The sequence below is a fragment of the Rhineura floridana genome, chromosome 4 (genome assembly GCF_030035675.1).
Source record: "Rhineura floridana isolate rRhiFlo1 chromosome 4, rRhiFlo1.hap2, whole genome shotgun sequence".
NCBI lineage: Eukaryota > Metazoa > Chordata > Lepidosauria > Squamata > Rhineuridae > Rhineura > Rhineura floridana.
In genome coordinates, this window is record NC_084483.1 from 3,579,011 (window position 1) to 3,606,043 (window position 27,033).

General features: G+C 44.1%; 1 protein-coding gene across 2 annotated transcripts in view; it reads left to right on the forward strand.

The window, feature by feature from the left end:
- The window catches only part of PELI1 (pellino E3 ubiquitin protein ligase 1), an 86,094-nt gene extending 59,628 nt beyond the window's left edge, over positions 1–26,466 (forward strand). For both annotated transcript variants that reach the window (XM_061622259.1, XM_061622258.1), the window contains 5 exons: positions 6,890–7,019; positions 18,326–18,427; positions 21,019–21,216; positions 22,005–22,193; positions 25,001–26,466. In XM_061622259.1, the coding sequence (XP_061478243.1) occupies positions 6,890–7,019; positions 18,326–18,427; positions 21,019–21,216; positions 22,005–22,193; positions 25,001–25,567 (1,186 nt within the window). In that variant the 3' untranslated portion in view covers positions 25,568–26,466. The remainder of the gene's footprint in view (positions 1–6,889; positions 7,020–18,325; positions 18,428–21,018; positions 21,217–22,004; positions 22,194–25,000) is intronic.
- The last annotated feature ends 567 nt before the right edge of the window (positions 26,467–27,033 follow it).

Genomic DNA, 27,033 nt, shown 5'->3' on the forward strand with positions numbered 1-27,033 from the left:
GTCTGGGTGGTAGGCTGGAAATCCTCAGTGACCAGGGCTAGGGTAGGGAGAGTGAGGGGGAGCCTGGCTGCGTCCTTGGCCACTGCATCTGCGAGTGCGTTTCCCAGAGTTACAGGGTCCCGCTCTTTTGAGTGTGCTCGACAGTGCACTACGGCTATCTCTGTTGGCAGTTGCACTGCTTCCAGCACCTTCTGTATCAGGGGCAGGTGCTGGATGGGTTTCCCTCCTGCAGTTAGGAACCCCCTGTATTTCCACAGGTGTATGTGGCAGTGAATCACCCCAAAGGCGTATCGGCTGTCAGTGTAAATAGTCACAGTCTTACCTGCTGCCAGCTGGCATGCTCTGGTCAGAGCGTACAATTCCGCTGCTTGCGCTCCCCACCTGCCAGGTAGGGCGGCTGCCTCCACCGACTCCCATTGGTTAACAACTGCATACCCGGTATATCTGGTTCCACCGTCATAGAAGGAGCTCCCGTCTGTAAAGAGGATGAGGTCTGGGTTATGCAGCGCCTCGTCAGACAAGTTTTGTCTTACTTGGAGGGTAGAAGTAACTACCTCCACACAATCATGGTCGTCCAAGGGTTCCGGCGGATCAGGGAGGAGGGTTGCTGGATTCAGGGGGCTGCACCTCTCGATTGTCAGGTTGGGGTCTTCCAGTAATTCCACCTCCAGCTGCTGCTGTCTCTGTGCAGAAAAAACTTGTGTGGTGCCCTTTCGGAGCAACGCTGACAAGGTGTGAGAAGTCCAAATAACAGTGTTATGCCCTAAAGTAAGGCTCTTACTTTTCCTTACCAGGAGCGCTGTTGCCATCAGGGTTCGTGTGCATGAGGGTGTTCCCTTTGCTACAGGATCTATCTGTTGTGAATAAAACGCCACCGGGAAGTGACTAGGGACCCATTTCTGGGTTAGGACCCTGCTTGCAACCCCTTCTCTTTCGTGCACAAATAGGTGAAAGGGTTTATTGTAATTTGGTGGCTTCAGAGACATGGAAGTGGCAACACAGTCTTTCAGTTGTTGGAATGCTTGGATTGAGCTGGGGCACCACGTGAGGGGGTCCGCAGCTTTCTTTGCTGTGAGTGCGTGGAGGGGCTTGCAAAGTTCTCCACAGGAGGGGAGCCACTGTCTGCAGAATCCGATGATGCCTAGGAAACCTCGCAATTGTTTCTTGGTGCATGGCAATGGGCACTGCTGTATGGCGGCTATCCTGTCTGGGTCCATCTGTCTGCCTTCGGGTGTTAAAATAAACCCTAGGTACTTGACTCTCTGGGAAACCCACTGTATCTTCTTTGGGTCCACCTTATGCCCTCGGGAATGCAAATAGAGTAGAAACTGCTTACCGTCCTCCTGCAATCCGCAATCCGCTTTATTGGTCAGCAGAACATCATCCACGTAAAGAACCAACGTGGAACCTTTAAGGGGGCTGAAGTCTTCCAGGTCCCCCTTTAAACATTGGCAGTAGACCCCTGGACTATTGCAGAACCCTTGTGGGATGCGGTCCCAAACGAAACTGCGGTGGTCCCATTCAAACCCGAACAAAAACTGAGAATCTGGGTGCAAGGGGATGCTAAAAAAAGCATTTTTTAGATCGATCACTGTAAACCATTGAGCATCCCAAGGAATCTGGCTTATGATAGTGGCCGGATCTGGTACTACAGTGTGGAGAGGAATAACATACTTGTTAATGGCTCAAAGGTCTTGGCAAAATCTCCATTTAACAGGATCCCCTGGTTTCTTAGGGGGTTTCTTGATGGGCAGGATTGGTGTATTGCATGGGGTTCGCTGAGGGTGTATAATTCCTTCTTTTATGAAGCCTTCTATAATGGGGCGGATTCCCTCTCGCGCTTCCAGGGACAGTGGGTATTGGGGAATACGTGGAGGTGGAAGAGATGGCTTTACTTGGATTTTTACCGGCTGTACTGACTTTAACAGTCCAATGTCAGTGTCCTTTGTTCCCCATAGCGAGGGTGGTAAGTCCATCAGATCTTCGTGTACTGCAAGGCTCCCTACCGTATGTGTCTCTTCCCTTACCCCAAATACACTAAGCAGCAGTCCCACCCCCCCAGGAGTACAGGTTAGAGTGGCCTCAAGCTGACATATCACGTCCCATCAAGGAAATAGGGCAGTCGCTGGAAAAGAGAAACACATGAGTGAACACCTTATTTTCATATTCAACCCGCAAAGGTTTTGTTACGCACAGAGCTTGTGGTACCCCTCCCATTCCCATTGCCAGTTTAGAGTCCTTTGTGAGCCACCCCGAAGGCGCTTTGTTCAGGAGATAATAGGTGGCTCCTGTGTCAACCAAAAAACAAAACTCAACACCCTCTACTCGCATCGTGACGACCGGCTCAGCGACAGGAGAGGAGAGAGAGAGAAACGCGCCCGCCAAAGAGAACAGAGCCAGCATCCCCAACTCCCTCCCCCCCCTTTGTGTTCGGGTTTCAGGTCCTTCTAGTCATTGCTGAGGTTGGCGTCGTGGAGTGGCTCCCAGCTGGCTCCATGTAGTCGGGACTTGCTGCTGCTGTCGAGGAGTTGGCGCGCTAGAAGGCGGGGGTGGGGACAGTGCACTGTTTTCTGCAAGAAAAGAGTTGTCATATTCATCCTGAGCCTGTCCCCCGACTGCCAGTGGGCAGTCTCTTTTGAAATGTGAGGGATCCCCACATTTGTAGCACCCCCTGTTGTCTCCCTCATCTGCCCATGACTGCCTAGCCTGCCCTCTTCCCCGTCCTCTTGTGGTTCTGCCCCTTCCTCCCCGGGGAAATCTGATCCCCATGGAGCCTCGGAGGGCGGTTGCTAGCATTTGGAACTGTTCCTTTTTTTCTCGCTTTCTCCCTTTTTCTTTCTCATTTTCCCAAACTACATCTGCTACTTCCAGGATTGCTGTGACCGGCTCAGCACCCCACCCTGGTCTAAAGTGTTGGAAGTAGTCCCTAATGGACGGAATGGATTGATGCACGAAGGAGGCTACCAACGTGGGTTGGTCTTCTGCCTTCTCTGGATTTAGATTAGTATAACTGTGAGCCCCTTCCAACAACCGAGTCCAGAATTTATGCGGAGGTTCGGTGGGCTCTTGTCTAATTGCAAGAAATTTAGTTTGATTAGGTGGCTTTTGAGCCATTTGTTTAAGGTGGGTGAGGAGCCGGTCCCTGTCTGCCCTAAGCTGCGTGCGCCTGTCAGACGTCCACTCATTACCTGCCCAGGATGCGGCCGTTTCTGTTCTCTTTTCCCATGATTTTCTGTTGCTTGAGTCTTCGGCAGCCCATGAGGATTCGAGAGCCCGGAGCCTGCTGCGTTCCTCACCTGTGAGCACTCTCTCCAGGAGGTAATTTACATCATCGTATGTGGGGTTGTGGCTGCCAGTCATCGTAGGAGGTTCTGTATTTTCCGAGGGTTTTCCTCAAACGTTCCCTCTAGCTTGCTCCATGTCTGGAGGTCCCATTCCACCCACGAGTTGTGTTCTGCCAGCGCAACATGCTTCACGGTCCCATCCACATCAATGTAGGGTTGTTGGTGCACTACTAGGGGAAGCATAGTTTCAGGTTGCTGTTGAGGCGAGGGTTGGAGCGATGTTGGTTGCTGCAGAACCGGACTTGTGTGGGTGTGCGTAGGAACAAGTGGGGTGTGAGGTGGGAAGTGTAATGGGCCAGATGGAGGGGCTGGGGCTGGGGTGAAGGTCCCTGTCTGGTGGTAGACAGTGGCAGGAGTTTGGGATGGTTGGAGAGTGTGGGGGAATGCGTAGGGAGGGTTGGCTTGGAAAAAGGCAGCCTGTGGCAAGGGATGAGGGTGCAGTGGGAAGTGAGTGGAAGATGGGTAAGTAGAGTGGTTGAGAGATTGAGGCAGAGGTCGAAAGTCAGAGGAGGTAGAACTGAATGAGGTGGAGTCGTTTGGTGAGAAGCCGGTGGCTCCCTTGGAGCAGTCCGATATCCTTGGATCTGATGGTGCTTGTTGTAAAATGCGTTGCAACGTGGAGCTTACCTCTCCAGGTTCTTGTTCGTAAGTCAGCTTCTGAGGGATTGTTAGTTTTGGGGAGGGCGTTCGCAAGCGCGTTAACTGACCCTCAGGATCCCTCTCCCAACCCCGTCCCACCTTCGGGCTCCCATCTCTGTCAGGTACGTTGAGTCGGGTCCCATGATGGGCGCATCCTCAGACAACGCACCTCCGACCTTTGGAACTGAGTCGGGTGTCAGCCCTGATGGGGCACCGCTCTCCTGAGGGGGTGAGAGCAGCGGGGCTGACGGAATTATGGTGCGGCTAACAGGCTGCTGTCTGGGGGGGTCATCACTGAAATAGCTGGGAGGAGGGTCGTCACCGGTTACAGACCTACCAATCATTACCTTAACGCCAGCCCATTTCTGCGCTCCTGCTTGCCACAGAAACCAGAAATCCAACTGCGTCAGGCGGCCCATATCTAGCCGTTTCCTTACCCCCAGATAGGCGTACGGCATCAAAAGATCCAGCCCGAGGCCACCTTTGCTCTGGCGCCTCGACCGCGGTCACCTGTGTCCATTCCTTGACACACAATCTTACCATTTCTTTCTTTTTCATGCCCCTTTTGAGCGGCAGGCATCCTTCATCCCAGAACCTGCACATAACATTTAATGGTGTTAAGACATCATTATTGCATGCTTTGCTTTTCTTTTGTCCCATAATACCTGGCAGAAATACCTCTCTAACACCTTACCCCAGTGACTCCTCTTTTTGTTTTCCAAATGCCGGCTGAGAGAAATCTCTCTTGGCGCCTGTCGGTATTCTGGAAAACCTGGCACGGAATCGCGGGAGCGCACTTGATCCCGGACGAGCCCCCAAATTGTTGAGGCTTTTTTAGCACCTGCCCTAGGCAGTGTGAAGCTCACCTCAATACCCCGGGAGTAAGTGCGGGCAGAAGGGAGTTAGATGGACCCTCATGCTTTCGGCCAAGTATCAAATAAAGACACGTACACAGCTCTTGATCAAAAAGCGACCCCACACTTACACAGGCACGTCAGCCAGGCAAGGGTGAAGGGCCCCCTTTATTGTGAGCAGAATCAATATATAGGGTTCAAGAGAGAAAAGGGCAATAAACAAAATGTATCATAACATTATTGACAACGTCAGAGACAAAGAACAGATCCTTGCTACATTTCTAAAGTCAGGACGTTCCTCCCTTGCACCCCTTGGAGCCCTTGGGTAATCCATTGTGGGATAAGAATAGGGCTGGGGTGAGTAACCGACACTTCTAGGTGGTCATAAACATGAGAACATATACACAAGAAAACACATATGACCCTGAAGAGGCCCCATATCAATGAAACTACGAGGTTCTGTTACTAAACCTCCGAAGGGGTGTACAGAAGGAATTGACAAAGAAATACACAGCCTTAATTGTAAAAGAAGATACATGGGGATAAATACACATCAAGTGCTGTGAGAATAAAACACTCAAGGACAGCTTCAGTTTATTATCTTCTGAAAACATTGTTGCCGACTTGCAGGCACCTCTGGGGCTACATTCCCATGGACAAAGAATGATATTTAGAGTATTTGCTTTCCCCCTCCTATCTGTGTTCCAGCGTGCTTTGCAACTTTGGCTCAGTTCTTACAGAGGTGGTTAGGGTCAGGGTTTTCTACCTAACAAGACCCACCAGGAACAGAGAGCATCTGTTAACCCTACCCTTACGGCAGTCCTATGCACAGTTTTCATTGCATCTGATCTGGTAGTTTTGCATAAATTCTACATTTCTACAGTGGTTTTTAGAAGGATCTCAGTGGATGTGTAACATCAGAACTCTTATAATCTCTCATACGGTCTTTAGAGGGTCTTTCTAGTTTTATTTATTTGAAACATTAGTAGCTAAACAGCACTAAACAACTATAGATCAATAATACAGCAAAAGTAAAAGTTATTCTGAATACACAGGTGATTTTATTTCATTGATTTTCAACAATCATTTACAAACCAGAAGCCTTTTTTTAAAAAAGGAATGTTTTTACTAACTTCCAGAAGGCTGTTAAAAAGACGATCAGATGTTCCTTCCTTGGGAGGGTATTGCAGAAATAGGTGCAGCCAAAGAGAAAAAGTCCCCTCATGGGTCCCAACCAAGTGTACTGCAAGGGATGTTGGGTCAATATGGAAATCACATGCCCCTTATAGGTAGCCAACTTAACAACCTGACTGCTGTGTTCAAGTTTGCATCTGTTTTGGAATTGTTTTTTAAGGTGTTTTTAAAAAAAATTAAAATGCTTTTAAGGTGTTTTATTTTTAAAATATTTTTAAGATGTTTTGTTTTTGAGGTGTTTTAAGGTGTTCTTAGTGTTTTGTCCTTTGTTTACCATCCTGGCTCCATGTGGGAGGAAGGGTGGCATAGAAGTTTAATTAATAAAAATAATAATTCTGGGACAGCTGTAGTGCACGTACTCTTGGAAGGCAGCCCCATGTAGAGAACATTGCAATAATCCAGATGATGTGATGCAACTAAGGCATGTATCGCCATGGCCAGAGCTCCGTAGTTGCTTCCCAAGTCTCAGCTGGGTAAAGGCATTCCTGGCCACAACAAACACCTGGGCATCCAGGGGGAAAAATCCAACTATATACCTGCATTTTCAAGGGGAGTATAACCCCATTCAACACTGGTTAAATCTCAATTCCTGAACCAGCTCTACAGGTTTATGAGCATCTTGTTGGGATTAAGCTTCAGTTTGTTTGGCTATATCCAGTTTGTTGTAGCTATATAGGCATAGACTACCACCACACTCAGAGCATCTGCTTGTAGCAGAGAGATCCTCAATTTTCTTTAAAGCCACACTTTCTTTTTAAGATCTTCTATTACACAGTTTTATAGCGATGTGTCCAAATTAATTCAGAGGCGCCGCCACAGATACCCTCTGTAATTTCTTCATACGCTTCTTTTCCACAGGTACAATGGCTCTCTGCCAAATGGAGATAGAGGAAGAAGAAAAAGCAGATTTGCTTTATTTAAAAGGCCCAAAGCAAATGGGGTGAAACCTAGCACTGTGCATATTGCCTGCACTCCTCAGGCAGCAAAGGTATGCTTGGCTATTGTCACCAAAGACCAGAGTTTCTTTCATTATAACTCGGCGTACGTTGAAGCTTGAAGTTGAAAGCAAATGCGAATAATTAAGTTGGCTCAAGTATTCCAATGTAAGGCCATTTCTTCTGAAAAGACCAATCTTGCGTGGAGATGAAGAAATTTTCAATAATCCTATTCATACTTGTATCCTACCTTTCTCCACTTGTCAGGTTTGTATACATATATCTGGAGACCAAACTTCATCCCTGGAAAAACCCTGCCAAAGTAGGTAGAGCTGAGAGGAAAAGAGTGACTGGCCCAAGGTCACCCAGTGAACACCCAGAGCATCTGCTTTGCGTGCAGAAGGTCCCAGGTCCAATCCTTAACGTCTCCAGGTGACTCTGGGAAAAAATCTTGTCTAAAATCTTGGAGACTTGCTGCCAGTCAGTGTAGACAATATGAAGCTAGATGGGCCAATGGTCTTAGTATGAGGCAGCTTCCTAGGTTCCTGTGATGAATGGGGGCTTGAACCTGGAACCGAGAAATGTCCAAATCTCTTAGCAACTGCAACATATTGAATCGTGAAACCTTTCATTCTTAAGAATAAAATTTCCTTAAGTAATATTGTTCGCTATTTCCCTCATTCATGTAACAGATTGTGTGATTGGTACTGTATGGAAAATGAGGGTATATCATGCAGGGCTTGTCAGTGTTGGAGGCTTAGGGCTTGATTAAACTAGTAGTGAGGTTAGGATAAGGCAATGTTAGCAGATAGCTGTCTTGGTCAATATCTGGAGTATAGAGATAACCTAGATAGTAGAGTATTGGTTCTCTGGGTTTCTTGCAGCACTGAAGCCATTGGAAAAATAGCTTGAATGCAAGTGACAGAAGAAGCAGGCTGTTGTCTATTTGTAAGGCCTGTTTTGTGGCAGGAATGAAACATTGTTTCAGCATCACTGTTGGATCTGCCCAGTGCCATCGTACAGAGCTTTTCGGGGTGTGAAGAGCCTCCTTCATCTGGCGCTTCAGGGAGATCAGTTGTGAAATTCTCAGCCCTCTATGACTTGTCTGCATTTTGCAGATACAATCACTTGCAGTCATAGTGCTAAAGGAACATCCTGCAATTGTACTATTCATTGCAATTGATTGGATTGGTTTCAGTTATTACAACCAGGATGCTGACAGGGTCTTTGGAGAGCTGTGGATGTGTGTGTGTGTGTGTGTTGCCAATCTTGACAAAGGGGAGTGGCTAGCTGAATTGAATAGGTGGTTTATGCCTCCTTGACGGAGGGATTGGCCTTGGATCATCTTGAAGGACGAGACCAGTCATTAAGAAGTGTTCTTTGGACCTCATTGATTAGCCAAACTAATTTGACATTCTTCCCTTTTTGGGCAAGATACTTGAGCTGGGATTGTGGGAAGATGCAATCCCAGGTGATGTGCATTATCGAGACCCATTTCTATCTTTGTGGACCCCGTTTGGGATTGAGACTGTCTTAGGTTATTTCAGTTAGGGTGACTAAATCAGGAGTAGCCAATATGGTGCCCTTACTCCCATTAGCCCTGACCTGCTGGCCATGCTGGCTAGGGCTGATGGGAGTTGTAGTCCACAGCATCTGGAGGGCACCATGCTGTCTAACCCTGATCTGAGTGAACACCAGCAAGACATTTCTGCATCTATTTTTGTGAATGCTCTGCAACTTACTCTTTGGAGGTTGTATCTCCCTTCTCTGCAGTACTGCAGAATAACCCGCCATGATATTATTTGATGTTTTTTTAAAATAGTTAAGCCAACTACAGTTACTTCTCTAGCAGAAGAGCTGAAAACTCACTTCCCCTTCCATCCGCCCCCAATCTGTACATGTCAATGGGACATTGCATGACTGGTGCTGGATTGGGACTAGCGCAATGATAGAACAGAGGAAGCATCTCGATTGTTTCATTGTCAGAAATGTCCATAAATATTCTCTTTTATCAGCATTCATTTGTCTTGAAACAAACTTTTCTGAAACCCAGAGTGGCCACATTTTCCTGTAGTTTTCATCTGGAATGCATCTTTTTTATTACAAGTATTTTCTGATTTGTCATCTTTGTGTTTACTTTTTACCCTTGCTTTGCTCTATCCTTAAAGCTCAAGGCACATAACTGATAAAAACTCATGAGAAAACCCTAAAGGGTTGCAACCAAAAATTTGGATGATTATTTCTTATCAGTAGTTAAGCTTGAAGCCTGCCTTCCCATTTCAGCTTCTGGCCATGCCCATGTCTCCTGCCTACCTCTTCAGTCTTCCTCTATCTGGCATTCTTGTCATTCAACCTTCCTCACTGTTTCAGCCCCTGACCCTAGCCCCTCATGCTTCCAAAACTTTCCTGGGCCCTTTCCTATGCCCTTCTGTCTGGGCAGATCAACCAGGGACAGGCCCTTGGCCCACCCATTTCCTCTGTGGTGATAGGATAATTCAGCCAATCACCACAAAATAAATACTGTAATGCTTATGGCCTTTTATAGCCAGTCAACCGAAAATATGATTTATTTAATCAAACTATATCTGATCCAGCAGCAACTGTGTAGAAGGCAAATTCTGTGTCGAGGATCATTAGCAAAGGGATTGAAAATAAAATTGTCAATATAATGTCATCATACAAATCTGTGTTGTGACTACACTTGAACTACTGTGTTGATTTCTGGTCACTGCACTTCAAATATTGTAGGTGCAGGAAAAGGGCAACCGACTTGGGTGGGTTTAAGAGAGGATTAGACAAATCCATGGAAGATAAGGCTATGTTCTACCCCCACTGATGGAGGCGATACCTCTGTTTACCAGCATTTGTATCACAGTTGGGGAGAGTCCTGTTTCACTGGTCCTACTTGCTCGTTTCCCATAAGCATCTGGGTGGGCGCTGTGAAAATGAGATACTGGACAAGATGGGCCTTTGGTATGGTCCAGCAATGGTTCTTACTGTATTTGATGTACAAGCCCTACAGTATACCTCTAAAACAGTGATAATAAAACAAGATAAAATAAGTAATTAAAGCACTTCAATCACAAATTAAAAGCATGACAAAACACAGGTTTTTCTCTGACACTGAAAAGACAACTGTAAAGGTGTAGGGAGAGCAGTCTACAAATGGGGTGTTGCAACAGAGGGGACACTCTCCCCAGTTGCCATCCATGTCACTTTAGATGGAAGGGGGTGCTTGGAGGAGGACCTCCACAAAGAAAATAAACTGTTAAATCATCCCTGCTTCCTCCTAACTAACCAATGCTAAATGGTTGTTCAAACAGAGTGGACTTGGTAGTCTTCCTGTAAGGTACTCTGGCACTGAACAACCAGGAGTCGAGGAGTTTTGATAGTTCTCTTAGGAAGTCTGATTCCTATTACACTGTATACAGACCTGGGGTGGGAAGCTGTGGCCCTCCATATGTTGTGGGACTTACCTCCCATTATCCCTGATCATTGACATTCCTGATTGAGGCTAATGGGAGGTGGAGTTCAGTGACATCTGGGGGGCCACATGTTCCCCACCGCTGATATAGACAGTGATGGGTCTGTCATGAAGTCTCCTGACTATGATCTGATTGCTAAAACGGCAGGAGCAAGTTCACTTCCAACCACTCACCAAGCTACAGAGTAAACGTTGAACTTGAGTCAATCAGGATTGCTTCATATATGGGTCAAAGAAAATTCATTTCGTGTAACAACAGTCTGTGTGAGAATTGCACAATACTTGGAAAGTGACTTTTCCATATAGACGTCTTGTCTTGTGGGAAGCAGCCATCAGTGCAGGTTATTTTAGGCTGGTTAAGATTAAAATAAGTGCTGACATCACATCTCCCAGCTCATCTGATTGCATCCTCCAAGCTCACTTGTTTGAAGTTCTCGTGGTGGTATATGTCGGATCAGTTAGACAACCAGGCATTATCTTGCAGGATAAGTTATCACCATCTTCCCCAAACCCAGGCTGTCAAATAGCATGCTTAATCTACTCTAACTCTTTTCCACCCTGCACTGAATAAATTTCCATTTGCTTTTGTTTTCTAGCGGCACCTCTTTTGTGCAAGTGACATATTAATCACCACAGGATATCAGCCTGAGTAAAAAGGACTGTTTAAGTAAAACAGCACTCTTCTTCTCCATGGCCCTGTGGTAATAGTTGGGAGGGTGGGGGAGGACCCTGTGTCAGCCATCACATTTTGTGTCTCGTCACCCTCAGCATCTTAATCATTCAGTGTGTCTAGGCCAACATATGGCTAACAGTAGGCATGACTAATGTGCTTGTTTCATAGCAACATGTGATCTGTTGCAAAGCACTAAGCGGGACCAGTTGGGTCTGTTTTGTTGGGTAGATCAGTCATGCACTTTTTTACTTTTAAAAAGGTTTGTAATTTATAGTTGTGAAGTGATACACCTGCACCTAATTAGCATTTCTATGTTCAGGCTTTCAGTAAACTCCACAGGAACCTGGTAATACTGGCTTCTAGATTTATGTTTTGCATATAGTTCCATCACTCCCAGCACAGAGCTACCTCCGTAGCAGCTCCAGAAAGGGCTGTAACTCCTAGCAATAGAATAAAGGCAATCTGTATGGAGCACTCTTATGAAGAACAGGGAAAACAGATTCATGTTACAGAGCTGTGCTGGGGCAGGTGGATGGACAGAAGATGCAGGCAGCATTTCCTTACATAGTTGCTCACCATGGGGCACTTCATGTTTGCAGCAGTGCTCATTAAAATAGAACCTGTGGCTCTCCAGATATTGCCGAAGTACAATTCCCATTGTCCCTAACTATTGGCCATGCTGGCTGAGGCTGCTGGGAGTTGGAGTCCAACAACATTAGGAAGACCACAGGTTCCCCACGATCGGTGAAAATCCTTCAAGATCAAGGCTGCCACCCAAATCTTTCAGCCATACCACACTGAATTTGGAATTTAGTTTTCATTGTAATTTTATAAATGGCAGTTTATGTTGCTATATTTTTTTTCTGTTGTGTTATGATTAATTATTACAGTCTGTAGACTAAAAAAACAAGCAGAAGACTGAAGGCAGCAGCAAGGATCAGTAAAACAGCAGTGGGTAAAAATAATGATGATTAAATAGTTGTTGAGTCAGAGGCATTCCTGGGATCTTTGTGAGGGTAGCAGAGTGTTTCTGTCCGTTATAAAAGCAAGCATCTTGCTCGCTTTACTTACCTATGCTGGAGGAGAATGCAGTGTGCGTTGCAATCTAACAGAACACGAGCCCAGCCCACTTCCCTGATGCGCAGTGTAACAGGAGGGGCCTGTGACGCCCTTCCCTGGTTCTCCCTGTCAGGTTCCCACCTGCTCATGGCTACTGCCTTTCACTAAGCACCACCAGGGACTCCACCAGTCCGGACTGTCCTTTTTTATGGTTTCTCTCTCTGCTCTAGCACAGATCTCACTAGATCCCCCTGCTAGGCAGCACCACCAGTCATGTTCTACAACCAATGTTCCCAGAGACCTTGCCTGAGTCTCTCTATCCGGTTACATTCGTGACTGCGTGCCTATGCTGTTCCCAACCCCCTTGTATCAATGCCGATAACTCATAACTCGGGGTTGCTCTGGATACTTATAATGTTATCTTCTCCTCTTCACCGCTGCCACCATTTGTTACTGTTTCCCTTCAGCCTTGGTTACTACCTTACCCTTCCTTCTGGTCTGTGAAACCCCAGCCAAGGATCAGGCCTTCGGTAAACCAAAATAGTATTTATTAAATAACATTAATAACAAGATAACTTTGATAATGATCTACAAGCTTATGGTTTTATCTATTACTGTGATACTTGTCTTAGTATTAATCCGAACTCCACACTCTCTCTTTCTTCACACTCTCCTGACATACACCAACTCACACCCACCTCCAAACTCCACCAAAACAACCCACCAACGTCCACCCAAACACCTCTCAAACAACCCACTCACGTCCACCCAGATTCAACTGTCATCCTTCCATTTATACTCTCAGCCATCCAAACACTCAGCCAGTCATCCAGCATTCTACTGCTCATTTACTCCCCCCTCCTCTTTCATTCCACTTACCATGTATCTTCTATACAAACAGCACTTACCATATATACATTAATACAGGAACATCACATTCCCCCCCCCTTAAAAATAACGGCAGAGTATTATTCCTGCTCTAGGATTCATACGCCGCGTTAACAATAAAACCAAGTCTTTATGGGGAAAATGTCTTTTTTGTTCCTACGTCTGCGTCACGTCACTGCAGTCCCGGCCACTTGCCTTGAAAGTCCATCAGCCAATACATTGTCCTTGCCTTTGATGAACTTGAAGTCCACCTGCTAGTCTTGTAGAGCCCAGGACCACCTCTGCAGCATAGTGTTATGGTTTTTCATAGTCTGTAACCATAACAAGGCCTGATGATCTGTCATCACCATAAATCTTCGTCCCCACACGTATGGGCACAACTTGCTCAGTCCCCACACGACTGCTAGGCGCTCCTTTTGGACCAATGAATAATTCTTCTCCCTCGATGTTAGCTTGCGACTAAGATGCACTGGATGTCTGGTGCCTCCTCTCTCCTGCAGCAAGACGACTCCCAGGGCGAGGTCCGACGCATCCGTAGCCACGATGAATGGTTGCTCATAGTCTGGTGCTATTAATATAGGTCCTTGGCACAAGGCTTGCTTCAAAAGATCAAAAGCCTTTTGACATTCATCCGTCCATACCACACGTTCAGCACACTTTTTCTTTGTCAGCTCATGCAAGGGGGTCGCTATTTCCCCAAAATTTTTCACAAACTTTTGGTAGAATCCAGCCACACCTAAAAATGCCCTACCTTGTTTCTTTGTTAAGGGGATAGGCCATGATTGTATTGCCTCAACTTTGCTCCATAAGGGAGTTATTTTCCCACTCCCCACCTTATGTCCTAAATAGATGACCTCATTCAATCCAAACTGGCATTTCTTAGCTTTTATTGTTAGCCCTGCTTTTCTTAATGCCTCTAATACTGTGGTAATTACATACGTCACTGTGTCAAGCTTTTCTCTTATGATATATGGTCCCTCCCAGTTAGCCTGTAATTTATCATGTTTCCTGGGTATGAATGCCATAACCATATCTCCCACATCATACACACGTTCCCTGGCTGTTCTGTCATACCAGTAACTTTGCTTCTCCTGAGCTTGACTCAAATTCTTTTGTACAGCTTCCATCATCGATGTTAATTTGCTGCGGAAGTCTAATACAAAATCAACTACAGATGTTTTGTACTCTCCCAGGGTTCCTTCCCATTAATTTTTTAACAGTTCCAAGGGTCCCCTCACTTTTCTAGTGAACATCAGTTCAAAGGGTGAGAACCCTGTTGACTCCTGAGGGACTTCTCTGTACGCGAATAAGAAGCACCCCAAACGTTCATCCCAGTCTTGTGGGTGATCTTGAACATAACTTCTTATCATGCCCTTCAGAAACCCATTGAATCTCTGTCAATCCATTAGTGGCTGGATGGTAAGTGGTGGTCTTTAGATGTTTTAGACCACAACACTTCCACATACATTGCATCACTTCTCCCATGAATACACTGCCTTGATCCGTCAGCACTTCATGAGGGAAACCTAGCCTCATAAAGATTTTTAACAAAGCCTCTGCCACTACAGGGGCTTCTACGGATCTTAATGCTTCCGCGTCTGGGTACCTGGTGGCAAAATCCACCACCACCAATAGATATTTCTTGCCATGCCTTGTGGGTTTGGAAAAAGGGCCCACCAAATCTACTCCCACTCTATAAAAGGGTTGTCCAATTATAGGAAGGGGCTTTAAGGGTGCCTTAGTCTTTACTCCATGCTGGGCATTAATACATACTTTATAATTTCCCTCTTTGCCTCTCCACTGCATGTTTACTAGGGCCATGGGTAAGCTTTCTGGTTCACCCTCACTCCTTGGATGGTCACCGTTTCCTGAGGTAATATTTCCTCAGATTTATTAAATCTGGCCTCAGTAACGTCTGAGCGGCACCAGTATCAAGCAATGCCCAATAATTTGCCCCCTGAACACACACTTCCTCTCTTAGACTCGTATCAAAGTATTTTACTTCGGTCCAGTTTATCTGGCAGAACTGAACCTTTTTTGTTTCCAGCTCTTTTGGTTCTGTTTTTACTGCCCTTCCCTGAGTCGGATTACTAATGGGGTTGGCAACCTCACATTGAAAACGTAGGTGCCCCGGTCTACCACATTTATAGCATAATTTCTCCTCCATTTTAGGGTACACAGATCCACTCTGTTGTGTCCTGTGCCCTTCAGATTTTATTGGAGGACTCCATCGCTGTGGTACCACATCCTTTTTGCCGCCATTATATGGTCTGGGTTTAAACTCTCTTGATGTTTTCCCCACCCAGCCAGTTCTATTGGAGGCAAAGTGATCCGCCATCTCTGAGGCCTCCTGCACCGATGTAGGGGAACAGTCTTTGACAAGGAGCCTTATTTCTGGTGGTAACTGATGGTATAATTGATCCAGTATCATGAGGCTTTTCACCTCTTCCACTGACTGAGCTTTGGCACTACTCATCCACTTCCCAAATATATCCATCAACTTTGCTCCCAGTTCAACAAAAGACCTCCCTGCTTGGATCTGACAGTTTCGGAATAACTTTCTAAAATAGTCAGGTCCCAGTCTGAATCTTTTGTATACTGCCTCTTTAAACTCGGCATATGTGACGGGCCTGTCTGAGGGGAAATATTGGTATACCTCTGCCAATTCCCCTTTGATCAGGTTTGATAAATATTGCATATATTTATCCTCCGGTAGCCCCCACATTTGAGCTGCCTTTTCAAAAGTGCTGAGGTAAATCTGTGGATCTTGTCCAGGCTCATACACTGCAAAATCTTTCGGTGTAACTTTTATTTTTGTTTCATTTCTGTCCTTTCTTGTTTCATCCGAATGAAACTTCTCTCTTTCAAACTTTAACTTTTCCACCTGTAATTCAGCATCCACTCTCATTCTCTCAAATTCCAACTCCCGCTGTTTTTCCTTCTCATCATCCTCCCTCCTCAATCTCTCAGTTTCCAACTCCCGCTGTTTTTCCTTCTCTGCACCTTCCATCCTCAATCTCTCAGTTTCCAACTCACGTTCCCATCTTAACTTCTCTCTCAAGTACTCTATATAAGCGGGATTGCTTGAATACCCTTCTGGGGTCTCTTCCCTGAAAGGTTGTTTTTGCTGGACAGTTGTAAAAGCTATTAGTGCTACCCTCAATTCATCTACCCCTTTACCCTCGTGAGGTAAATTGAATGTTATGCACTTCTCCACCAGCTCCTCTCTTCATTTTTATATATTCAGCCATGGTGTTGGAGTTCACTCACTCTTTGCCAGTCACTCTCACAAGTAATCTTTATTTGTTATTTCTGTTTGCCACACCACTGTTAGGGACTCTCTTTTGTCCGTATCCCACCGCTACAGCCAACACCCGTGACGCCTTTCCCTGGCTCTCCCTGTCAGGTTCCTACCTGCTCGTGGCTACTGCCTTTCACTAGGCACCACCAGGGACTCCACCAGTCCGGACTGTCCTTTTTTATGGTTTCTCTCTCCGCTCTAGCACAGATCTCACTAGATCCCCCTGCTAGGCAGCACCACCAGTCACGTTCTACAACCAATGTTCCCAGAGACCTTGCCTGGGTCTCTCTATCCGGTTACATTCGTGACTGCGTGCCTATGCTGTTCCCAACCCCCTTGTATCAATGCCGATAACTCATAACTCGGGGTTGCTCTGGATACTTATAATGTTATCTTCTCCTCTTCACCGCTGCCACCATTTGTTACTGTTTCCCTTCAGCCTTGGTCATTACCTTACCCTCCCTTCTGGTCTGTGAAACCCCAGCCAAGGATCAGGCCTTCGGTAAACCAAAATAGTATTTATTAAATAACATTAATAACAAGATAACTTTGATAATGATCTACAAGCTTATGGTTTTATCTATTACTGTGATATTTGACTTATTACTAGTCCGAACTCCACCTCCCTCTTTCTCCACACTCTCCTGACATACACCAACTCACACCCACCTCCAAACTCCACCAAAACAACCCACCAACGTCCACCCAAACACCTCTCAAACAACCCACTCACGTCCACCCAGATTCAACTGTCATCCTTCCATTTATACTCTCAGCCATCCACCCCTCCTCTTTCATTCCACTTACCATGTATCTTCTATACAAACAGCACTTACCATATATACATTAATACAGGAACATCACAGGGGCCACCATACTCTTAATGATAGGAGTCCACCAACATACCCCCTATTTGTGGCTTAAATTATTATGGGTCATCTTCGCATTGTTACTGCAGAACAGCAACTGCCTTCAAGGGGACAGTCATGCTGAGGCACATCAGTCTGGTGACATTGCAGAGTCACTGCTATAGCAGGCTAGGTGCAGGTGGTGAGAACAAATGCCCATTAATAAGCATGAAACCCTAAATTTAATGACAGGCAGTAGTACTACAACTTTATTGGCAAATGCCAATTGTCTGCTTTTTTAATGTCAGAGTTTTGAGCCAGATATTGTGAACTTATAAATCTGAAGGTTTTAGCTATAATAAAAGGCAAAGGTGCCCCCACACTTGTCGTGCGAGTCGTTTCCGACTCTTAGGGTGACGTCTTGCAACGTTTACTAGGCAGACCGTATATATGGGGTGGGATTGCCAGTTCCTTCCCCGGCCTTTCTTTCCCCCCCAGCATATGCCGGGTACTCATTTTACCGACCACAGATGGATGGAAGGCTGAGTGGACCGTGACCCCTTTTACCGGAGATTCGACTTCCTCCTTCCGTTGGAATCGAACTCCATCCGTGAGCAGAGCTTCGGCTGCGTTACCGCCGCTTACCACTCTGCACCACGGAGGGTCTTTTAGCTATAATAGTTGAAGTTAAATAGCTCTTTTGGATATGCTGAAATTGTGTACTCCAGTATTTCTGTCCTAACCAGGGGCACTAGAAAGTTGATATGGAAGCTGAGACTTGTAGTTTCATGACATGACCTGTAAGACACTGAAAAATAAATAAAATAGTAGGATTTGGAAAACCCTTAACTGTGCATGGGCTTAGAACATTGTTTTAACCACCCAATCAACAGAGTCCTCTGAGCAGTTCACATACTATTTAAACAATGTACAACTAAAACATTTGAAACATTAAAAATCAGTCATTCAAATTTCTGCCTAAAAAAAAATACAAACGGCTTTAACTGGCAAGATTTTGCTCTGTTGTGGTATTGAATTGCTCATGCTAAATCTGTTTTAATTGTTTGGTTTATAGTAATAAAATACATTTTTTTTCTTTTCTACAGGCAATAAGCAACAAAGACCAGCACAGTATATCCTATACCTTGTCTCGAGTTCAGACAGTAGTGGTTGAATATACACATGACAGCAACACAGACATGTTTCAGGTATATAAAGTGTGCGGAGTTGGAAATCAACAGATTAATGCTGCTGCTGTTGTTGGGACTTTTTCTCGTGTTGAAAGAAGCAGCTATAGTTGAGCTTATATGAAATAAGAAGTTTTTTTTCTTTGCTTGCCCAGGCCATTAATGCTAATAACATCATCATCTTAATAGCCCTGAGAAAAATTAAACTAGAAAAGACCTGGTGGCCTTTGGGGTTTATTGGCTGGTGGAGATGGGATGGAAGTCCTTGTAAAATAACCAAGGGATCAGGGCTTTGTTCTCATCTTTGCCACAAACATCCAGAGTAAACATGTTTTTGAAGGCCATGTAATTTGACCTTTCTGTTCCTTCCTTGTATGTCATCCCCTCCCCTTCTATTATACAGCCACTAGCTGTATAATAGCTGCCCAATTTCCCTGCTTTTTAAAGTTTGATAGAAATATTTGTGGGCTATAGGTACATTTTTAAACCACAAGGGTTTTTGCCTAGTAGTGAATATAGAGGGGCTTACTTCACAAGCAGTTTTTGAAGTTATTCCCAGCTAAAAACAATCATTGCAGGTTAGCATATGTTAGGCAATTTATTGTCTAAAGGTACAATGACCATCTTTTGTTTTTAAAATATTATTAGACTTTTTTTAAAAAAAAATGCTCTTCAAACCTCTGCTCCAGTTTTCTTCTAGTTTCTAACCTGGATTAAAGTTGTTGATTTCTGTTCAAGGCTTTACTTTCATTTTCTATTACTATTGATATAAAAAAAGGTAAAGGTGTCCCCGCACTTGTAGTGCGAGTCGTTTCCAACTCTTAGGGTGACGTCTTGCGACGTTTACTAGGCAGACCGTATATATGGGGTGGGATTGCCAGTTCCGTCCCCGGCCTTTCTTTACCCCCCAGCATATGCCAGGTACTCATTTTACCGACCACGGATGGATGGAAGGCTGAGTGGACCTCGACCCCTTTTACCGGAGATTCGACTTCCTCCTTCCGTTGGAATCGAACTCCGGCTGTGAGCAGAGCTTTGGCTGTGTTACCGCTGCTTACCACTCTGGGCCACGGAGGATCTTTACTATTGATATAACTGGGCACATAATATGTGCCTTGCAGCTCTTTTTGGGAGGGGGCTGTTTAATTGTGAGTTTTTTGAAACCCTGCAGAGCTGCTGTTACCCAGTGTATGCAATGCTGAGCTAGATGCACTGTTGGTCTGATAGAGGCAGCTTCCTCTGTTCAAATGTTGACACATTTGATGGTATAAATTGGCCCAGGGACACAGGCAAAGGGCACTTGAACTGCCCTGTCCTGCCCTAGGTGCAGAACTTGGAAAAGTTACTTTTTTGAACTACAACTCCCATCAGCCCAATCCAGTGGCCATGCTGGCTGGGGCTGATGGGAGTTGTAGTTCAAAAAAGTAACTTTTCCAAGCTCTGCCTAGGTGGATAGCAACAGGTTGTCAGAATGGCAGCTGAAAGCTGTTCCAAAGCTGTTCACATGGAGGTGATGGTACTGAAGCACTTCCCCTGTGACTCTTCAATGTGAGTCAGTACATGGAACCTGTTAGTCCTTGATCACTTCAAAACAGGGCAAGTAAAAATGGCATCATCTGTCCTTAGGAATTGGGGGAGGTAGATTTGAGAGAGACTACCTCTTTCACTGAAGGCTATAAAAGCAGAAAGCTGAATGTGTGCTCTTTCCAATAGCTGTGTAAATAAATTGAGGTCCTTTATTTCTGGAACCCAGAAGGAACAAGGGGACATACTTCTCATCAGTTCAAACAGCTGTGCTAGGCTAGGTGCTTCCATTTTTAGAACAAAAATGTTTTGGTTTTGTGGAAGTTTTTGATAAAATTTGAAAAGTGCCCCTTACTTTACCTAATAGGGGATTCTTGGATTGCAGCCAAGAGCTTTCTGGCAACTCACAGTTTTCAGCCAGAAAAGAAAGGAAGAGGGGAGCAAGGATGCTGGTGTTTACACTGAATTGAGTAGCTTATCTGTGCTCTGACTATATATGGGTTCAAAGAGCATGAATAATTGCAGGCTGCCATTTTCCCAACTGTGTGACTGGGACGTGTCCAGGGTCTCAGAGCAAACAGTGCCTGTGCTCTCTGAGCACAACAGAGGCATTAGTTGCAGCATTGCTGGCTAGAATGTGGCTTGGATTCACAAATCCAGTGCAGTTTTTCTTCCCTTGAGCTTTAACTTTGATGCAAGATTCCAGTGTATTAGCTTAGTGTTTCTACTTTGGAAACTTGCAGTGAAGTGGAACACTTTTGAGGTGGCACCTCACCTCTGTGACAGTTTTTGGTAGTGGTTCTCTGGACCATATTAGGTTTCCTGTGTTGGGGAATCTCTGCATGATTTCTTGGATAAATAGATGGAAAGTATTGGCGCCTTTTTTCCAAAGATTTCAAGGGACTGTTCTGTGAATCTGACTTATAGCACTAAAGCATTGAAAGAAGAGAGCAAGAAAGTGGTTGTACAATCAAGTGGTTGAGACAGGAGTAGATGCTTGGGACTGAACTAGGGCAGGAATAAAAAATTAATTTTCCCTAAATGCTTTGTATCTAAATCTGTTGTCTATTTTTTTCTTTTTCTTTCAGATTGGACGATCAACAGAGAGCCCTATAGATTTTGTAGTGACAGATACTGTTCCCGGAAGCCAGAGCAATTCAGAGACTCAGTCTGTTCAGAGCACCATCTCAAGATTTGCTTGCAGGATCATATGCGAACGAAATCCTCCTTTCACAGCAAGAATATATGCCGCTGGCTTTGACTCCTCCAAAAACATATTTCTAGGGGTAAGGGCTGCTTCCTTCTGCTGTTCAGTGCAGGTTTAACACTTCAGCTTGGTTTTCAACAGATCTGCAGATAGGCTGGAATAGCCTGACCACTGTCATCCATTTGCTGGGAACCTCCAGGCTGGATTAGTTGTAGTGTGCCCTGTGCGAAGCTGTCATTGAGGTTGGACTGGAAACTGCAGTTGGTGCACAATGCAGCAGCGCCACTGCTCCCTGGGACAGGATATTGCCATCATGTTACCCTGCTGCTGAAAGAATTTCACTGGCTGCCAGTTAGCTACCGGGCTAAGTTCAGGCTGTTGCTTTTGGTGTATAAAGCCCTATACAGCTTGGATACCTGAAATATTACCTCTCCCCTTATATACCCAGTTGATCATTATGCTCTACAGGTGAGAGCCTTCTGCAGATACTATCTCATCAGGAAGTCCATTCCGCACAACAAAGGAAGTGGATCTTTAGTGTTGTAGCACCTGCCCTTTGGAATTTCCTTCCTTAAATATTGAACAGGCACAGTCTCGATTGTCTTTCTGTTGCCTGCCGAAGACCTTCCTCTTTCAACAAGCCTTTTAAGTGGATACCTTATCCCAGTCTGCATCTGTATTGGAATTATTTTTTAAGATGCTTTTAAATATGTTTTGTGTTTAAGATACTTTAAAAAACAAAGTTAGTGTTTTATCACTGTTTGCCACCCTGGGCTCCCTTTGGGAGGAAGGGTGGGATATAAGTTTAATAAGTAAATAAATAAAATTTAGAACAAAAAAAGATCTTTCATTAATGTTTCCACATAGGAGAAAGCTGCCAAGTGGAAGACGTCAGATGGGCAAATGGATGGGTTAACCACAAATGGAGTTCTTGTTATGCATCCACGCAATGGATTCACTGAAGACTCCAAGCCAGGAGTGTGGAGGGAGATATCTGTATGTGGGAACGTGTTTAGCCTCCGCGAAACAAGATCTGCTCAGCAGAGAGGGAAAATGGTGAGTCTAACAAAACTGCAAGTTTGCCAGACAGCTGTAAAAGGGTGTCACTGCAACCTAAATAAAGGGCAGAGATTTCCTCCTTTATGCAGATGTCATTGCTATGTTTGGACTAAATTGCCCCATTTTCGTGAGCATCTGATACACTACATTTAACACATTCACAGAATTAGGACCTATGTTCACTAATAGACACAAAACCTTGTAAGAATGTACCTATAGCAAACAGATATTTCTATCAAGCTTTAAAAAGCAAGGAAATTGGGCAGATATAGTGAATGAACCAGGGGAGCAGGAGACCTGACCTCCTCTCTGAGATATTATACTGCCCTACAAATTTGTCAAAATGCAAACACAATTTGGGTTGGTCTTTCACAGTCCAATCCACTTCCTGTGTAGCTTGCAAGAATTTGGTAACATGTGCCCCTGAGTGGTGGCAACACCTGCCATCTCCAAAGATGGAGAATTACAGTTTTGTATGTTCGTTGGTGTTCTTCTTACTTTACTTCTTTTCTGTGTTACTACTGTTTCTACAGAGAATCAAACCTAGATAATTATATTTCTCTCATTATTCATCCTAGAAATCTATGTCAATTTTTTTTATTAATTTCAAATCCTTTTTATTGGTCAATGTCATATGATGGTGAAGACAACCTTTTGTGTTTCAACCTGGGGGTTATGCTCTATTTCTATTTTGGGCGCATTAACAGTTGAATCTGAAATGGCAGTTTGATGTAAAATCAGACTGATTACAATATGTTGCTACTTAAGCAATGACTCCAGCTGTTGGAAAAAAACAAACTTGGCCTCCCCAAGATGCAAGTTTTCAGCCTGCTATGCTTAAGTTACTCCACTTAAGGCAAGGTGGGCATGGTCAATTAAAAACATAGAGCACACCTAGAATTTTGCTAGAATATATTTCACCTCCCACTGTTTTATCTTGTGGAAATTGAGACACTCCTCATGTCCATTGGAAACTATTCTGCAGAACAGTCAGGGCCATTATTCCACAATTGTTTTTGGAGATTTTTTTAGCGTTGCAAAGTGTTGCTGTACTTCACATATTCACAGAAACAGAAGAAAAAGAAAATGATTTACTATAGGAAACTTCACTAAAATTGCAAAGTAAATCAAACATATTTAAAGTGATTATCTGAACTATGTCAACTGTCTTAATAATGTTGCTTCCTCACTGCTAAAACAAGATCAGCACAGCACATGTCTTGTTTCTATTCTTTGAGCTGATTGCAGGTGTTGCCACCATTCCCCATATACTCAGAGGCACATGTTCCCAAATTCTTCCTCAGCCTTATCATTGAGTTCAGTGCTAAATTTCTTAAATTAATTAAACATTAGCCAGGATTTTTTTTTTACCTTTTAAACTGAAGAGGATGAAGGTCAGAGTAAGGGGCAAGGTCAGTAATAGGATTACAGGTACTCTGTGAACATGGCTGATTTTTAATTAATTTCAACAGATTATGAGAACTCTGACAGAAAAAAGTCCAAAAGGGGTTGGGTTTTTTCTCTCTAATTTACACTTTGAACTCTCGATTCTCTCTGACTGTTTTTTGTATCGCCATGAAAATTTAGAGGGTTGTTAAGGAAGTGTTTCTGAGTTCAGGACTATAAATTTTGAAAATTTCTGTTTTGAAATTTACTTACGGGAAGCATCAGGATGGCACTGGGAGTATTTTCAATTTAACATAGCGAAATGCGAAAAATCCATGCTGACTATACTGTATAATGAGTAAGAGTTCCCTGCATTTAGTTTCAAGAGCTGTCTAAATTAAATTAATTGTGATGCTTTTCTAGATGAAACGAAAAGTGGAGTGCAAGAAGCATTGATTGTTTGCAAGAACTCTTGAAGTATTGTCTTTCCGTCTAAGTGTTGACCCCACTCATCTCTTCTCATAGCGTTAAATTTGGAAAAAAGTTCTTTCAGTGCCTGCTATTTTGGACTTTACACAATCCTATGTACTGAAGCAGAATCCTGGAAGGGTACCTAAGAATAAGGAGGCTTGATTATCTGTCATAGTATTACCAGTGGCCGTGCCACCCTTTTAAAATTACCAGCAGAGCTCCAGAACAGTGCTTTGTGCTATGCCAGGAGCATGTGGGCAATTGTAAATGATGGTTAGACCCAGCTGCCTGGAACTGCTTGGGATGCCAGAGGGGGAAATGGAGAAAGCAGGCATCCACGGTGTGCCCTGCTGTGGTGCTGATCCTGGGGCAATGCCCAAAGATACTTGATGCTAATTCCAGATAGAAATGTTGACAGAGATGTAGCAGCAAACTAGTTTTAGCTTTTCAGTGTACAGTTTTGAAGCAATTTAAAAAGAAAACAACTGTGGGCTGTTCTGCAATGAGTTTCTAAAGGACTGTTTCATTACGCAGGTGCTTTGGGTAGTCAGTTTTAGAACAGATGCCATTTTCCTAACTCCAGTCTTCATTTCTGTGCTTACTTATAATGCCCAGTGTTTTACACTGTACATTTTAGAGTTCAAAGCCCTTTACATATATTATCTTGGTAAATTGAACTTTAACTTAGAATACAGGGCAGCATTGTGACGACAGCATTGTGACTTTTTGTTTCAGGCTGAGATACCAGCTGGTATTGATTGTTGATCATTTGAGTTGGCCATCATTGACAGAATGTTACTAGTTATCTGATGTGGCTTCAGTGTTCTGATCTCCTTTCTTTTGAGTGTGTCAGCCAGTTCTTCATTGCTCTTCATGAGACTGGGATTGGATTTAGATATAAAAAGCTAGTCATGGTTTGTGAAATCTGTATTTGTTTTCCTTTCCAGGTTGAAAATGAAACAAACCAACTCCAGGATGGTTCATTGATTGACCTCTGTGGAGCAACATTGCTGTGGCGCACTGCAGAAGGTCTTTCACGCACTCCAACCGTGAAGCACCTGGAAGCCCTAAGACAGGAAATAAATGCAGCTAGGCCTCAGTGCCCTGTGGGCTTTAACACATTAGCCTTTCCTAGTATGAAGAGGAAAGATGTTGTAGATGAAAAGCAACCCTGGGTTTACCTGAACTGTGGCCATGTCCATGGGTACCATAACTGGGGGAACAAAGAAGAAAGAGATGGGAAGGACCGGGAATGTCCAATGTGCCGATCTGTTGGCCCATATGTGCCTCTCTGGCTTGGCTGCGAAGCTGCATTCTACGTGGATGCTGGCCCTCCAACTCATGCATTCAGCCCATGTGGACATGTGTGCTCAGAAAAGACAACTGCCTATTGGTCCCAAATCCCTCTTCCCCATGGTACCCACACTTTTCATGCAGCCTGTCCATTCTGCGCGCATCAGCTTTCTGGTGAACAAGGCTACATCAGACTTATTTTCCAAGGACCTCTTGACTAACGCACATGTTACCAGAGAACTGCATTTAAACACATAAGCTTAAAGGATTCTGATTTCAAATGAACTGTTGTCTTAAAATCAACTATATTTCATTCTCTGGGCTTTGACAGTTTACTATGAGATGAAGAATACTTATTATTTCAGTGGTTAATTCCTCTGTAGATAATGGAAGAAGTAGACTATGTAGAAAAGACTGGAGGTGGATAGGTGGAGCAGACAGAAGGTAGTTCCCAGCCCATCATTTTTGAGATGGAAAAGATATCGTTCTTTGCCTTCAACGTCAATATTTTGAATAACATGCCTTTAATACCTAAAAGTTGTCTTTTTTAAAAAAGTATATAACTGAGGGTAAAAGTGATCAGTTCAAAAGGACAATAGTTTACAGCTTGGATGCAAACATTATGTAATATAGAGCAACATGTATAGTAACTCCCTTTTCTATTTATCTTTACTATGAGAAATCCTAGATGACTTGCATAGAATAGCATGGTAGTGGTGTGTTGCATCCATTGACTGGATGTATAGATTAGTTCTGGACCAGGAAAGGGTAGGAGATGGGGAAATGATAGGTGAACTTTCTAAAATAGTACTGAGTTGGTAGAAAAGCAGAAGGGTTTAGAACAAAATGGAAGCAAATTACATTGATGTGCTTTTTAAGTGCTTAACCAGACATCAGATAAACTTGTTTTTTCTTTCGCTCTCTGTCTGGTAGAACTGTAACAAATGAACTGGTCACATAACATTTACCTGATACTTGGAATATGCAATTTGCCCTCAGTGAAGTTATTTTCTTCCCTCTATGTTAAGTATTCTGTGTTTGGTTTGTTCTTGTTCTGTTTTTTGCATTTGCAACACTGAAGGGTTTATGTTTATTTAAATAATAAAAAAACACCAAGGTATATGAGGTGTTCAGTGTTTTTTTTCTCCATTGATAGAAACCAGGGCTGTGGAGTCGGTACGCCAGACCTTCGACTCCGACGCCTCTATTTTTCTACTGTTTGACTCCGACTCCTTCATAAATGGCAAATGTATATTAACTAGTAATTTACTGCAGTAAAATGGTAGCACAAGGCATTTCATCACCACCACGTGAATCCAGAGCTTGGAAAAGTTACTTTTTTGAGCCCAGGGATCGGGCTCGTGGGAGTTGAGAGTGGCCATTGGCCAGATAGGCGACGAAGAAATTAAATTTATTATTATTATTATTATTTTACTACAGTAAATGTGTTATTACTAGTTAATACACATTTGCCATTTATGAAGGAGTCGGAGTCGGTACATTTCTACTGACTCAGACTCCACCCAAAATTGCTTCTGACTCCACGACTCCGACTCCACAGCCCTGATAGAAACAAATGTGAGCCAGGAAGTGAGTTAGCCAGGTTCTGTACATCAGACTAAGAACTGATAGATATTGGCACATCATAATAGATTGGAGATGTAATTTTGTACATATTTGTATATGT